The following is a 15637-nucleotide window of genomic DNA, read 5'->3' as shown; positions in this document are numbered from 1 at the left end:
TGTGTTCAGCAGAAGAAGGAAATCCATACAGGTTTGGAACAACTTGAGGGTGAGTATTTTCATTTTTGGGTGAACTATCCCAATCCAAACTATCCTTAAATTTGTATTATTATTATTATTATTTTTTAATGATAAAGTATTTTTACGAGCTGTATAGGTCATACAATTGAATAAAATATAAAAATTAATTATAACTAAATCCATAAAATGATCAATTAGTCAAGAACCTTACAGGTGTGTCTGTGTGGAAGCTCAAGGTTAAATGGCAATCCAGAGCTCATGGTATTAATGACTACAAGAAGTGTGTCAGATGGCGACTAACTCACTGACCTCACACAGCACATTTGGACCATTTATGGCATGTGTAAAATATCATGGGAGAGTGTCAGAGTGTATGCTGCTGTCTGCCAGTGTAGGTCTGTGTTTGTGTACTAAAGTGGCATGATCCTCTACCTGCACCATATTTAAACAGCCTGTGTGTTATCAAACCATATGTTGGAGTAATAGTGCCGTGTCAAACTCAACCTTGCATTCTCACACTCAAAACAACAAACACAAAATCTACTCCTGTTACAGTTGTAACCTTGAACTTGAGCTTTTTGGTGTTTATGTAAACACCAGTTCAACATTTCCTTGTTAGTGATGTTTGGAGGGGGTTGATTCTATGATACACCTATTGCCTTTGTAAATCAACACAATTAACAATGTTGACTTTTATTATCATGTAAATGGCATGTGTGTGGCGGGGGCCATAAAGACTGAGACAATATTAAAAGTCCTTCTACTTTGTATGTTTCAGTTTTATTGTTTGTATTTGTCCCTCTTGTTTTAATGACAGCAGTACTCGTGCTGCTTATTTGTTTAGACTGAGACCTTTGAAATAGGGCAGAATTAAATAGCCCTTTTCTAGCTCATTATCTTATTTCTTTGTTTAAATAAAAATATTTATCTGTTAAAAAAGAATTCCACTTAATTCCGGCAGCATTACAACAACAAACAGAAAATGTTAAAATTATTTAGAAAGACAAATCGATTAACATCATTACTTATTTCCTATAGACCCTTTTCAGATTTCCGGGTTTCTCAGAAGCGGAAGTCGTCCTAGTAGTGAATGACAGACTACATATTTTTGTGTTCCCATTTGCTCAAATAGCAAACGAAAAAACTCTACAATAGTGTTTTCACAACTCAAAAAGAGGGGGGGGAGAGAGATTAATAACGTCAGTCAGAAGAGAGAATGAGGTCATTTTTACCGTCACTCCATAGCGAAGGTAAAAAAAAAATGCAGTGTTATAAATGTACATAGCCTTCATACATAAAAAAGATATTTATATATATATATATATATATATATATATATATATATATATATATAACTTTGTAGGATTTACGATGCTGATGACCGTTAAAACCATAGACTCAACGCAACTCAACGCAAGAAGACCCGTTACACTTGTCCAAAACATCTGCTCAGGGGCATAACGTCAGAGACTCACTGGGCGTGGTTACAACCCCAAAAGGGCGTGTGTCTGGTTCTTATTGGTGCACAATCGAAATTGGGCGGTCCCCAAACAACAGACCGAGTACATTTAACTTTTACTCTCGTTATGTTATGACCTGTACGCAGTTTGTGGGTTTTAAAAGTGAAAGGTACGTTCCTCTTGTTTTGTTTTGACCTTGCAGTATTGTCACCTATGTAACTTAAGTAACGTTTTTAACTGGTTTTTAACACTAAACATGAATGACTGTAACGTGGCGTTAGAATTAAATAGGCTACTTGCATTGGTATCTTCAAATGAAGGATGATTTAAAAACGTCTCTAATCACTAGAGATGCACACATCGATTATTCTTTTGGCTTAAACTATAGGCTGCATTTTGTGCATCATAGGTATGGCTTTCCAAAGCTTCAAACTCTTTGCTCTTGAGCTGGACGGTCCGGATGATACCGTGTACAGCAGTGGAGAGATGATCACTGGCGTGGTGGTCCTGGAGCTCAACCGGGAAATCAAAGTCCGAGCCATGAGAGTGCTGGGAAGAGGGGTCGCCACAGCCCACTGGCTGGAAAACCGCAGTGTCGGCGTGAACACCGTCTATAACGACTACACATCCAAGACAACTTATTTCAGGAAGAGGCAGAACCTTATCCGAGGTGGGTTTGCATGGATTTATCCAAAGATATTTAAAGTTCAATCAAATTTTTTTATTTTTTTATCTGAGCAACACAAAAAGAAAAATGAACTTTCTATCAACTTAAAATGAATGGTATGACAATGTTTGTCGCAAACGCAGCACAAAATCAACAGGCTATCTTTAAAAATCATAAAACTCATAAAAGAAAAAAAGAAACGAAAGCTTTAGTTGTTATTTATAGCTGTGAATGGCTGTAGCCTATAGGACAGAACCAGATTAATCAGTCTGAATTGTAAACGAAAAATCGTTTTTTCCCCCGACTCGGAAAAAGTGGACAGATCGCTACTTCTCGCATGTATAATTTGACGGGAATCCACAATGAGTTAGTGCAGATATCAGTGTTATCATAACGACGTACACAACACAATACTGAGTTTCCTCACTATCATATACAGTATGGCTCCAACGGCTTATAGTGCGCTAATCATACAAAGCTAACCATTTTTGGTTTCCAAAACATTCTGAGGAAACATTTCTGGTTCCCAGAACAGACCTCCTAACATTTTCTGTTAGATAGCCAGGAACGTTTTCTTTACGTAAATAAAACATTCCCTGTTTGGAGGATGTTCCCCTAACATTCCCAGTAGGCATATGTTCCCAGGACGTTCTTATTTGGTTCCAAAAAAATAACCAAATACCATATGGGGAACGTTCTGTGTTTGCTGTAAGTTACAGCAAACACAGAACGTAAGGACCACTTTTATGATGATATTTAGCCCTTTTTAAAGCTTGACATCTTCAGGTCAACATTATTGTAATAGAAAAGGACAATTAAAGTAAGCCATACAGGTTTGTAATAATAGGGTGAGTAAATGGTGAACTGTCCCTTTAAGGCTTTAAAGCTCTTAAGTGCAAGAGATGTTTGACTACTCTAGCCCCAGCTTCTTCTTCCTGACCTTTAACAGCTGGCACAGGAGTGATAATGCTGAGCAAGTGTGTGATGTGGTTAATTATTCAACTGTTTAGGTGGAATACACACACGACCAACTGCACTACTCAAGCCAAATGCCTCTCAGAAAGGTGATAAAAGCACAGCTATTGTCATTAAAATGAAATCACAGTAAATGCCACTTATGGGTTGATGTTAATAGAACACAGCGATTTACAGGTGATCAGGTCATGTTTTACGGCTCTAATACTTACAAACATAATATAACATGATAAAGATGTTGTGACCATTTCATTTCAGCAGTTTGTCAATTTCACAATGTGAGATCTATTGTATGTAAAGTAGCTAGTTTTAAACGCATCAAATGTTGGTGTCAATCTGTATACACCTTAAAATGTTACGGTACAGATGGACACCAACCATTGAATGCGTTTAAAACTAGCTACCACCTCAGATCCTCTCGATTGTTGCTAACAATTCAAATTATACAACAGTATGAATAGACAATATAATTTCGACAACCGTTTAATTAATATTTAATTCACTGTAATGATTTAAATATATATTTTACAATCAACCAAGCTCATCAATTAAATTAAAGTTATTTTAACAAATTATTGAAGAAATATTTTATTAATTTAATATTATAATTTTTTAATAACATTTTGTTTATAAATAAATTGTACATTTGATCGGTGCTCTCATTGCATTTTGTCAGTAAAATCAGCTGACCAGGGCTTTTGGTGCACTCTTTCTGTTTTTTTGGGGGGGTTCCCTCCAAGTTATCAGAATATAAACAGAGTGCACTCAAACTTGTCTTTTTGGTGATAAGGAGAAATGACGCGGTGGATAAATAGATCACAGCCAATATTTTGTCAGATATCACAACTGACAATGAAGAGTCCTTTAGGGAATAAAATGACTAATATCCATTTCAGAAACTGGCTTGTATCTGCTTGTATCTGAGGGTAAATTAATATGCTGATATTTGTGGTTATCTGCAGATTAAAGTTGGTTCTTGTGTCATATCAAAAATAGATTGGCAACAATGTTCTGTATTTTTGTTTTTAAAATAGTAGTTTTTCCCCCTTTGTTTACGTTTTAGTATTATTATGTATCAATCATCTGCCGCCATGCCTTTATGACTATTGGCAACGGTTATGAACAACCATAAACTGCACATGCTTTTACCCTAGTTGTGGATTGCCTACGTGATTACATACCGCAGTGTCAGTTTAAGAAATTGTATGGCCTGGGTTGCTTAACTTGCTTATCGTTATCTAAATAAACAGCTTGTTTCTTGACAGCACAAACGTGACAGTCCTCACGTAGTCATTTCCATTTAACACAACTAGGGGGAGAAAGAACCACACGGACAACTGTACGAGTCTTACAACTAGTGTCGCGAATCCTCCACAAGAGGGCGATGCGTGAACTTGTTTCTGCTGGTAACAAAGAAACAACTTGTTTTGCTCTTTAAACCGTCCCAGAAAAGTGTGTTTGCACTTTTGCTTGACCACCTTTCGGCAAATACTTAGTTTGCAATTCATATGCAATTCATATTCTTTTTGCAGTGTCACTTTCTAGAGAGACTAAAATGATTGCTTTTAAATCCTTATTTTTTATATATTGTGCAAATGAAGTTCACATTTGCACATATTTCATAAAAAAATGATTGACAAGAAAGTAGCAGAAGAGTAAAGAATGAACCCGTTTTTGTTTTCGCTGAACTTCTTCACGGGGAGGTTCCTCGTGGTTCGGGCATGCTCAGTCAGCTTGTTTTTGTCTAAGAACCTGTAAGCATCAATCATCCGAGCTCTCCATCCACACCCAGTTAAGATGTTTATGAGCAGGCAGCGATTCCTGCCATAGGCCTTACATAATAAAATCAGTAAGACCGCCCACACGAGTTAAATGCCGACCAGGGAACATGCACAGCTTCAGTTTTGTTTTGAAACTGAAGGAAGAACAGCTTCCTTGCACTTGAATGCACCCTCTCGCTCTTTGTTTGACTTTACACGTCTGAAGGCGACATATTTTAAAGGGCTGCACTTGGGAAAAGACCAAAGATGATTTTCGACAAGTTGAAAAAGTTCGACATCGTGTTTGATTCTCCGGAGATGGACTGTCCTCCGGTGTTCAGCAGTGGAGATGTTGTCTCAGGGAAGGTTGTGCTCGATCTCTCGGCGGAGAGTAAGGTCGACTCGCTGAAGTTGCATGCAGAAGGTTTCGCTAAAGTTCACTGGACCGAGTCTCGCAGCGCTGGGTCCAGCACCGCGTACACGCAAAACTACAGCGATGAAGTGGAGTACCTGAACCGGAGAGAAGTGCTTCTGCAGGCAGGTCAGTCATTCACAGCCAGGCACTCGAAAGCTAGTAAGCTGCCTTATTAGACTGCGTTCTGGGCATCGAAGACGAGTTTTAAGATGTTTTGCGCGTGCAGAAGTGTTCAAACATCCCAGTTTAAACCATTTCCAAACCATTTCCCACTGTTAGTCAAGCTGAGTAGACTCTTAAAGGAGTTCACCCCGAAATATAAATAGTAAGTTAATGTTGCTGTTTCTCACCAACCGAATGACTTACTTTCTCACCTGAGACGGGATTTTAAAAACACACACTGGCCATTCTTTTCAGTATAATGAAAGTGAAAGATGACTTTAACTATCAGAAAAACAGTTTACTCTTATGCTTTTTTTGTGGACTGTTTATCTTTAGTTAATGTTAATCATTCTACCAGGCGATTGATTAAAAAGAACAGAACTCGATAACGAATCATTCAGACCACTTTTTACAATTTAATGAATCTATTAGTTTAACATATCCAACTTAATTGAATCCTTCGCTAGTATACCTGCATTCTTGTTAACTGCAGTCAAGATGGATAACTACTTGGATATTGTATGTTCTTCACTCAAAACATAAACATTTTTCCACATCATTTTATATAATACATTTTATTTTGTGTGGTGTGCGTTTAATTTGAGTGAACTGGTACCATTAACATGTTATAACAGCAGTTTGGTTCATTTGTTAACTAATCATTATGTGAGCAGTATTTATGGCTGCTGAATAAACTTATTTAGTTAGCATTCAAGAGGCTGAAGTTGAATGAGAGAAAGATTTTAGACAAAGTTCAACCTTTTGCCTTTAATAACTAACAAAACATGAAGGTTAATGTTCTTTGTGACCGACATCATCGTGATTTCTGGTATCAGCAGTTAATGGAATGTTTTGTCTCATCATTAGGCAATTATGACATTTACTGGCCTTGGTATGGTGTTTTTATTATTTATTGGTGGTGCTATAATGTTTCTTTTCCTTTGTTCCCCTCCAGATAATGGCGAACTGACGGTCCTGCCTGCCGGGAGACACGAGTACCCTTTCAGTTTCCAGCTGCCAGAGGAGTAAGTGTTGCAGGTTTTATTAGTCTTATAAAAAATGTTATCAGAGAGCTTTATTTGGAAAGTTTAGCAAGGAAATGAGGGTTAATGTAAGTGTTTTGTCTGTCAGAACTCTAGTGACATCCTTTGAAGGGAAGCACGGCAGCATTCGATACTGGGTGAAGGTTAAGCTGCATCGCCCATGGGCCACCGTCAAGAAGATCAAGAAAGAGTTCACGGTTATCGAGCCCATTGACATCAACACACCTAGTTTACTGGTAAGCGCTCAGATTATTTGGTGCCTTGTCATTTTCTGTTCATAATTTTGGTTGCATGCGCACTAAATCAGACTTTTTACTTCAGGCATCTCAAGCTGGAACCAAAGAGAAGATGGCCCGCATCTGGTACCGCAACTGCGGACAGGTGTCAATCACTGCGAAGATCGACCGCAAGGGCTACACACCAGGTGAGGGCGGGAACCCACCGTCACATTTAAGACGTACTCCGGTTCTCACCGCAGAAACTCTTAACATGTTGTTATTACTCTCCAGGTGAAGTGATTCCAGTCTTCGCTGAATTCGATAACTCTACTTCTCGCTCCGTGATGCCAAAAGCTTTCATCACCCAGACGCAGACCTTCATTGCCAGAGGCACCATGAAGCAAAAACGAGCGGTGGTGGCCACATTGTGCGGGGACGTAGTCGGCGCACACCGCAGGGAGACTTGGCATGGCCGAGCCATCAAAATCCCCCCTGTAGGCCCATCCATTCTCCAGTGTCGAATCATCAAAGTAGAGTATATGCTCAGGGTGAGTTTGTTGGACCTTCGAGCTACTAAACGTTTGGCCGAGTTGCTTGAATGATTACTAAACATTGCTTCTTTTCATAGGTGTGTGTTGACGTTCCTGGGACGTCCAAGCTTTCCCTTGAACTTCCGCTGGTGATGGGCACCATCCCTCTGCATCCGTTCGGCAGTCGCACGTCTAGCTTCAGCAGCCAGTACAGCGTGAACATGGAGTGGCTTTGCATGGCCATCCCCGAGCAACCTGAGCGTAAGTAAACACCCAACCCTGGGTTTCATTCTCTCTCGTCAGCCTGAAAGCGATGGCATACAGTGAAATATCTGTCACTCACCTCGAGTCTTGTTTGTTTGTGTTTTTCCACAGCTCCTCCAGATTACAGCTCTGTTGTCACAGACGAGGAAGCGGTCCAGAACTCCACGGCAGGACAACCCGAGGAAGACCTCAGCGGCGTACTGCAGCGCTCCCTCATGGCCTACGTGCAGGAGTTTAGATTACGCCCACCTCCAGTGTACTGCGAGGTGAGCTGACGGTTACATGCAAGAACATATTTAAATATAAGACAGCAGTTCTCGATTGGTTTTGCTCCGATTATACTTCAGAAGGGACCCAAAAATTGCTTATCGAACGAACAAACATGTTTTGGAGTAAAAAAAAAAAAAAATCTCACTGTATCTCACAACTTCGTCCTGTGACTTTTGCAATTGCAACTTTATTTCTCATTACTGCAAATTCAACTCACAATTTGACTCTTTATTTTCTAACATTCTCAATTACCTTTTTTTTTTTTTTTTTTTTTTTTACTTCTGTTAAAAAAAATCTTAAAATCAGACATTAAAATATATTCATATTTGACTACACGCAATGGCACAAAATTGGCATCTTCCTAATTTGGCTAGTGACTTCAAAGTAACAAATTAATTTGCATCAAAATACTGACTTTGATTGGATGCGCAGCCTTTGACATCAACAACAAAATATACAAGAAGCGTTTTGTCCTCTTTATAAGAAATAAATTCTTTCCCTGCTATCTGCAAGCCACTGTTCTGTGAATCTGGAATCGTTTTCGAAAAGCGTCATATTCCAAGTGTTCTAATCTGTTTTTTTGTTGTTGTTGTTTTTTTCCTTATCACAGGTGGACCCAAACCCTCAGCCCAACAACATGCGTCCTCGTTGCATGACCTATTGAACTCTCTGCCAGCTGAGCATCACGTGATGTTTGAAACAAAAGCCGAGATTTAAGTTCTCCTGGATGCCTCTCTGAGACTGAGATTGGTACTTGTTCCTCGTTTGAGCCGTTCGCATCTGCGCTTCCTGCAGTGGGCCGAGAGAGGAGGAGATGTCTGGACTAGGCAAGGCAGAGCGCTTTCAACAAACAAAGAGGACATTCAGTACCGGGGCGAACAAAGGGTTCTGCCCGCGCTTGTGTCCCAAAGAGCGATCAGACTCTGTTCTGTGCCTTTAACGAATTGTGGCCTGTCGCACTTGTATGTAGAATCTGGGAATTTTGGGCATGATCACTAGAGAATTATGGGTAGGAAGCCATTCAGAGATACTACCCATAGTGCCTTACTTTGCTGTGAATGAGAGGTGAGTCCCTCTTAACCAGCTGCAGTCTGCCAGGCATATGTGATGCCGTCCTTTCCCAAAACTGTATCATCATGTACGTCACATTTGATGTTGATATAAGCCGAAGAGTTTGGTTTAATGTTCATGTGTGCACAGGTAATTCAATGCAAAAGGGAAAACCTAAACCTTTAAGGAATAACGTGGGGGAAATTTCAAATGTAAATCCTGGAAGTAGAAAATCACATTCCCCCCCCCCCCTTCGGAGTGGGAAAGAACATCTCCGCTCCAATTTGATGTTGGTACAAGTTTCATGTGGCTCGACAGAGGTCGAGTTTGTGACCTGAAAGGTCTTAATGTCTTGCTGAATGTAATGCAAGTCTGAATGTGTCTGTATAACCAAGGATAACTTTTCTTTTTGCAAAAATTGTGTTTTTCTTTGTCATTTTTGCCAGTGGCTTGAGGTAACGAAATGCAGGGCTAGAGCAGCCCTTGACAGTTAGCTTCACAAATAATGCGGAAAAAAAAATAGAGACGTGTATCCAAGGTGCCTTATTTTATTATTTTTTGTAGAAATAACGATGAACGACTACAGGGATAATGTCACATTAAGCTTTCCTAGTGTTGCGACTCCCTGAAGTGTCCTTGCAAACATTCCAAAAATACCACAGACCTGCTTCATTTCCAAATGATGAAAAAGTGTAACTTCAGGTTCAAAGACAGTGATTGTTTATGGCACTCATTTCAAATGAATGTATTTTATAGATTTTGTTGTTGATGAAATTTGTGACAAGTATATTTTTTTTGTTAATCACTTTTAAGTAAATAAAAAAAGAAAAATAATGCATATGAATGTGTTGTTTTATTTCATATGATTTTGGAAATAATTATAATAGCATATTACATTATTTATGTTACTTATACTTTTTTATATTATGCAAATGACAAGTATTAGCAACATATTTGCTTCAGCTAATTTCAGAACAGCAAGGCCTGGTTTCACAGACAAAGCTTAGACTAAGCCAGGCTTAGGCCTTAGTTAAATTAGGACATTTAGTAGCTTTTATAAATGTGCCTTAGAAACAAACATTACTGGTGTGCATCTTGAGACAGAACAATAGCACTGACATATTTTAAGATATGCCAGTGCAAGTTTCTTTAAGACCGCTCAAACATGCATTTTAGTCTAGGACTGGCTTAAGCCTTGTCTGTGAACCCAGCCGCAAAAGTTTTAGTTTGAAATGCATAACTCGTAATGCGTAATGCATTCATCGCTCATTTACAATTATTTATCATAAACATGTTGTTTTCCATCCAAGGCAATGTCAGAGGTCTACAGTAGTTTTTATGGGGGTTGTGCATTTATAACATAAGTGGAGCCTGAGGCACAGAGTGTCCTTTTTCCTCCTGTGTTGTTTTCTGAAATAGTTCCATTCTTTCAGTTTTATAACTCCTCAATCAACATTAAACCTATCAAGAAAAAAAATCTTATGGGGATGAGGTTATTAATACTGTATTTTATATCATGATTCAAGTCCATTTTTTTGTATATTTGTTAACACTTCATTATATATTTCATTAGAGTACTGCTTAAATTAATAGGTATGATATACTCATGCAAAAAAAAAGAAAGAAAAAAGTTTATAACATGCCTTCGAACAAGCTCAATGAGGCCTATGTTATGCTGGTGCATGTCTATATATAGTAATACATCATTAATATATTATATGCACCAGCATAACATAGGCCTGATTTAGCTTATTGGATATATATATATATATATATATATATATCCTGCAGACATTTTATTATTTTATCATATAATGTGACATGAACTGATGGCACAGGAACAGCTTTAATGATTGGTTACTGGATGTTCAAGTTAAAGATGCAGCAGTCACAAGTTTATCGTCATGCGGTGTCAAGGACTGTTCTAAAAAATATAGGCTATTACGCACAAATATACTCTTATACACAGCTGTTTTGCCTGGAATGGAACAGCTGAACAACTAATCTAAGAACATAATAACAGTATCTGCTGAAAGGCAATTGAAACACATCATTGTAGAACTATACATTCTTTTGATGTCCATTACTGGAAAACCTGAAAAGTTTTTATAATTTAAACATGGCACTATCAGGGTCACCTGATCCTGTAAGTATAACACATGGTGCTTTTTGTACGTTACTCTATATAGTAAGAACCCGTCCTGCACAATAAAACAGAGGCGCATTACAAAGGATCTTTATTTTTCTCTTTAAAGACCTTTGAGCTTGTGGCTAACAAAAGCAAACAAGACTGCAGAGCTACATGCCCTATTTTACAGTAGATGTTATATATAGCCTACAGTACCTGTGTGTTTGTGCAAAGTTTCAGCCCCAGCACTGCTGATTCACCTGTTGATTTGACGTCTCTGTTCTTTTCTTTACAAAACACTTTTAAAACTGGGTCAAAGAAGATATTTGATGACGAAAAAATGTAGGCGGGACCTGATTTCAACTGAAATTGATTAGACCGTGACACAGACTGTTAAAAGTTAAAACAGCAGGGCATGTTGACGAAAACAAAAGAGTTTTAGTCATAGGTAAGGTTATTATTACATTTTTATAAAGATTGTGAAAACATTTGAAATAGCATGTGTTGGTAAATCTTGCACAGTAGGCCTAAGACGAGGCACGTGCGGTATGTTCTCACAGAACAAGTCATTGCGTTTAAAAACGCGAGAAGTGGCTTCACGGAATAGAAAATAGTAAAAAAAAAAAAAAAAATTTAAATGTTTAAAATGTTTTAAAAGTTGAACTGCGTTTAACTTGAAATGGTGTTCAAAAAACAGTGAATCGCAGCACAACGGTCAAAACGCGGTTATCCACTTATACCCATAAATATACCCAGGCCGGGTAATGTCACATAACCTGCTTTCTGGAATACCTCCCAGAGGCTCAGATTAGAGTTTTGGAAGTGAAACAAGTTTCAAAGCAAGCAGAGAATCTATATAGTTTTCTACTGATGAATCTGTAAACAGTATAAAATAAAACCCCAGTTAAACAGGTATACTCAGTTACTCAAGAAATGGCAATAGTTTCTGCCTAACAGCTTTGCTGAAGATGAAAAAACTTTAAGCAAACCGGTAACATGGTATATTTGCAATTGAATTATGCCTTAAATATGTTTTTGGCACATTCATATTTCAAATCTGAACATTCAACATTTGGCACATTCAAATCTGTCTAGAGAGAGCAAAAGAAAACATTGGAAATCAAAAAGAAGTAACTGCATTACACTGCACAAACAAATCAGCAGTGATATTTGCGTCTATCTGTCCTTAGAGAGGCTTCCTTACATGGAGACATGACGTTCGAGGCTGTGCATCTGGGTGCGAGACCCTTGTTGACTTCACACAGGCGGATCAGTTTGCTGTAAAGCAGGGGACTTCATGGAAACCAAAGAAACTTCAGGGGGCAGATCAAGAGTCTACTATTACAGTCAAGGAATCTCCCAAAATATCCCGACATTCGCGCAGACGAAAAACAACACATTTCTTGACCTTGTTTATGCCCATTTATGACTTAAAATGCACTTGTTTTGGTTTGCACTATATCTCAAACACATTCGGGAATCTGGGAGCGTCTGAAGGCTGAGTTGTTTATTGCATTTCCAGCTGCCTGTTCGCTTTGTTCTCTTTGGACAAGCACTGAGCTTTGTCCGTTTCCCGAAAATTATGCTGAATCAAATTGCCAAATAGATTGAGTCAGATTTTTCCCACTGATGTGGTACTAGGAGGCGTGTAGCCGTGAGCCAAAGCATTTGTGTTATCATCATTGCAAATGTGCTGTCCAATAAGCATACAATAATAATAATAAAGCAAAACTTGTGCTTGAACTATTTGCATTTAACATTCTGCACTTGGATCTGGGGACAATTATGAATCAAAAAAAGGGCCAAAGGCCAGGAATTAAGAGTCGTTGATATATTCCTGCATGCACATGAGTAAACACTGTTGAAATGGGTGACAATTGTTAAATGCGTCAAAAGCACATGCATGTTACTTCCCCCATCAGGCTGTTCTGCACGTGGCGACGTGTTCCTCCTCCGTTCCTGGCTCGTGTCCAGGTGTCAGACAGAGCTGTGAAGCTATGGTAAATATTATGAGGAATGTATGGAGGGGCTGAGAAGGAATGTATTTACCTCTGGTGAAAATAAAGTTTCGTACATATCTTTCCTTGGTGAATTGAAAAAGCATAAACAAAATATGTGTTTGCAGGTTTTGTTCTGCAGTTGCACAATTGCACTACTAGAGGAACAGGATGTTCTCCAAGACTGTTTCTCCCTCTCCTATGCTCTCTAAAGTGGTGGTCAAACCTCTGCAAAACCACATTCTTCTATGAAACAACCAACATTTCCCTTCAGTAATTCATTATGGGCAGTACTCCAGTGTACACTTGTTTGACGACCAATAAAGGTGTGTTTACGCAAAAAATTACAATTCTGATCTTTCTGTGAAAGACAAAAGAGATATTGAGCAGAACATCCAAGCTGCTCGTTTCCATATGAAAGCACATGGACTCATTTCACAGGGGGCTGTTTACACAACTAAAAACGTAAAACTTTTTATGCATTTTGGCCGTTCATTTACATGATAACAGTGTTTTGGGTGCCCGAAAGTGCAAAGTTTTCAAGTTTCAAAGTGCACGTTTTTGAAAACGGTCTTCGTGTAAACAACAAAAACGTGAATCTCCAAAGACGATGACGTCATGCACATGCGTATTACGTGTTCAGTCTATAGGGTTTCATCGCCATCTAACGGCCTGCAGAATACAGCGTTTTTAGTCGTTTTCGCGGATCCGTGTGAATGGGGATTGTTGTCGTAATTAGTGTCGTCTGTATGCGGAAAAATCAAAGGATAAACTTCTCTGTTTTAAGCATATCGTTGTCATGTAAACATACCCTCATCAGATGATCCGTTTTTAACATCGCAAATCTATCAACATGCTTGTATATTTTCCGGTTTCATAAATCGAATGCAAATTTATATACTATACTTTGTGTTATATAACAATGGCATTACATTTTAGAAAACTAATTAGCACTGATGTTTCTAACATGAGAGAGTGATGGCAAATTTGACATCTTTCTCTCTTCTGACCACCATGATCAATCTTTTTTTTCTATTTTGGAAAGACATAGACATTTTTTTCATGTGCTATATGATTAAATGGGAGCGCAAACATATATTTGTAATAATTTCTGTTCACCACAATAGAGTTTACCCAATTATAATGACTTCTGCTTTGGAGAACCTGGAAATGTGAAAAGGGTCCATCCATGGAGTTCCACGGGTTTGAAACCACATTATGTTGAGTAATTGAAATGTTCCTTTAAACATCTGTCAGAGATGTTTGTGCTGATCTTGGCTCTCATGCTTCTGTGGAGAAATGTGTCTTCAGGGTGTAACTGTGACCAATGACACTCCTTAAATCTCCTTAGATAATTCAAAAATGCTAATTCTGTCACTAACTCTCCCTCAAGTGGTTTTGGACCCCATTGACTTTCATTGTATGGACAAAAATAGTTAGTCAAAAAAATCCACAGAAAGAAAGTCATACAGGTTTGGAACGACATGAAGGTGAGTAAATGATGACAAAGTTTGTATTTTTGGGTGAAAAGTTGAATGCCATATGCTGTTCCAGCTTTGGCCATTAGGAGGAGTTGCCATTTCCCACACATGGTAGTCCTGAGAGAGTATTGAGGACCTAGTTTAACAGTGTACTCTGAAACCATAGGTTAAAAACGGAAGCTTCTCTTAAACTTTGTGTTGAAAATGCTGAACTGTTATGTACTGACTGAGTCATGTGCAAATAACATCAGTGAGACTTTCTGGTAAGCTCTTCCCTATTTGACACTTTCCAAACAGTCATCATTATCCACAAACCCTGACTCAAAACAAAGACACTGTGAGAAAAGAGAACAATTTGGGTCCTAATTGGTTGAATGTGATGCATACTAAACCATAGGCGCACTCCCACTTGGCAGGAGCACGATAAGACTCGCTGGATAAACAGGGAGGTTTGGGAATAATTGCGTTTCTTTTCATAGTTCTCTCAGGAGACGAATAGAGCTCCTTGCTTCTCTGACGTATTATGTACAAGTAAACAACCGGCACCGAGGGGAATGGCCAGATGTAAACACTCAAGTAGGGACTGTCAATAAGATTTAAAGTGTTGACAAGAACATAGATCTGATAAGGAAGGAAGGAAGGAAGGAAGAAGATGATTGTGGCTAGCTTGAAGGTATGACAGTCAAATTGAAGGACAGAAAGAAGGAAACAGGGAGAGAGAATGTATTATGTATATGTAGGCCAGTGTATATTCTGGAAGTGACAGCAAACTCGATGACCATTAAATAACTCCCGTAGCACGGCAGCTTTTGCTGACACTCAGTTGATTTGCAACGCACTGGTTCGGGTTTCACTTTTTACAATATTTGTTGTGTATTCTGTTATAGAGTACTTGCTGTTCAGTACTGCCAGCAGCGAATGACGTAATTACTACAGCAGGCCACGCAAAACACCATTGAACCTGATATTGAAGGGATGAGGAAATCAGGATGACATGTTCACTATGCCTGTTCTCCAAAGCTAATGACAGACTTGGGATTTGCAATGTCCTGTTGAGCTGCACATCTCACGTCTCCTGATACTGCCTGTTCCCTTACAGTAAATTCAGTTTGTCCTCAAACAATGTCAAACAATGCCCAACACAGAAGAATTCTGACATTTTGTAAAAAACGTTTTGCCCAAATTCGATTTCAACA

The 15637-nt window shown here is 38.6% G+C and overlaps 1 protein-coding gene across 2 annotated transcripts; it reads left to right on the top strand.

The window, feature by feature from the left end:
- The first annotated feature begins 1594 nt into the window (after positions 1–1594).
- On the top strand, positions 1595–8790 carry arrdc2 (arrestin domain containing 2). 2 transcript variants are annotated; one of them, XM_056252688.1, is made up of 9 exons: positions 1595–1650; positions 1891–2151; positions 6416–6485; positions 6592–6739; positions 6825–6927; positions 7013–7269; positions 7350–7512; positions 7627–7781; positions 8396–8790. In XM_056252688.1, the coding sequence occupies exons 2-9, from the start codon at positions 1893–1895 to the stop codon at positions 8447–8449; spliced, it is 1209 nt and encodes a 402-aa protein (XP_056108663.1). In that variant the 5' UTR covers positions 1595–1650; positions 1891–1892; the 3' UTR covers positions 8450–8790. The 2 variants fall into 2 exon arrangements, with proteins under 2 accessions (XP_056108663.1, XP_056108662.1); XM_056252687.1 differs by lacking the exons at positions 1595–1650; positions 1891–2151 and adding an exon at positions 4784–5424.
- Positions 8791–15637: the final 6847 nt, after the last annotated feature.

The sequence above is a fragment of the Rhinichthys klamathensis genome, unplaced genomic scaffold (assembly GCF_029890125.1).
Source record: "Rhinichthys klamathensis goyatoka isolate OS25496 unplaced genomic scaffold, OSU_Roscu_1.1 h1tg000098l_1, whole genome shotgun sequence".
NCBI classification, from domain to species: domain Eukaryota; kingdom Metazoa; phylum Chordata; class Actinopteri; order Cypriniformes; family Leuciscidae; genus Rhinichthys; species Rhinichthys klamathensis.
This window is presented reverse-complemented; position numbering and strand designations above follow the sequence as displayed.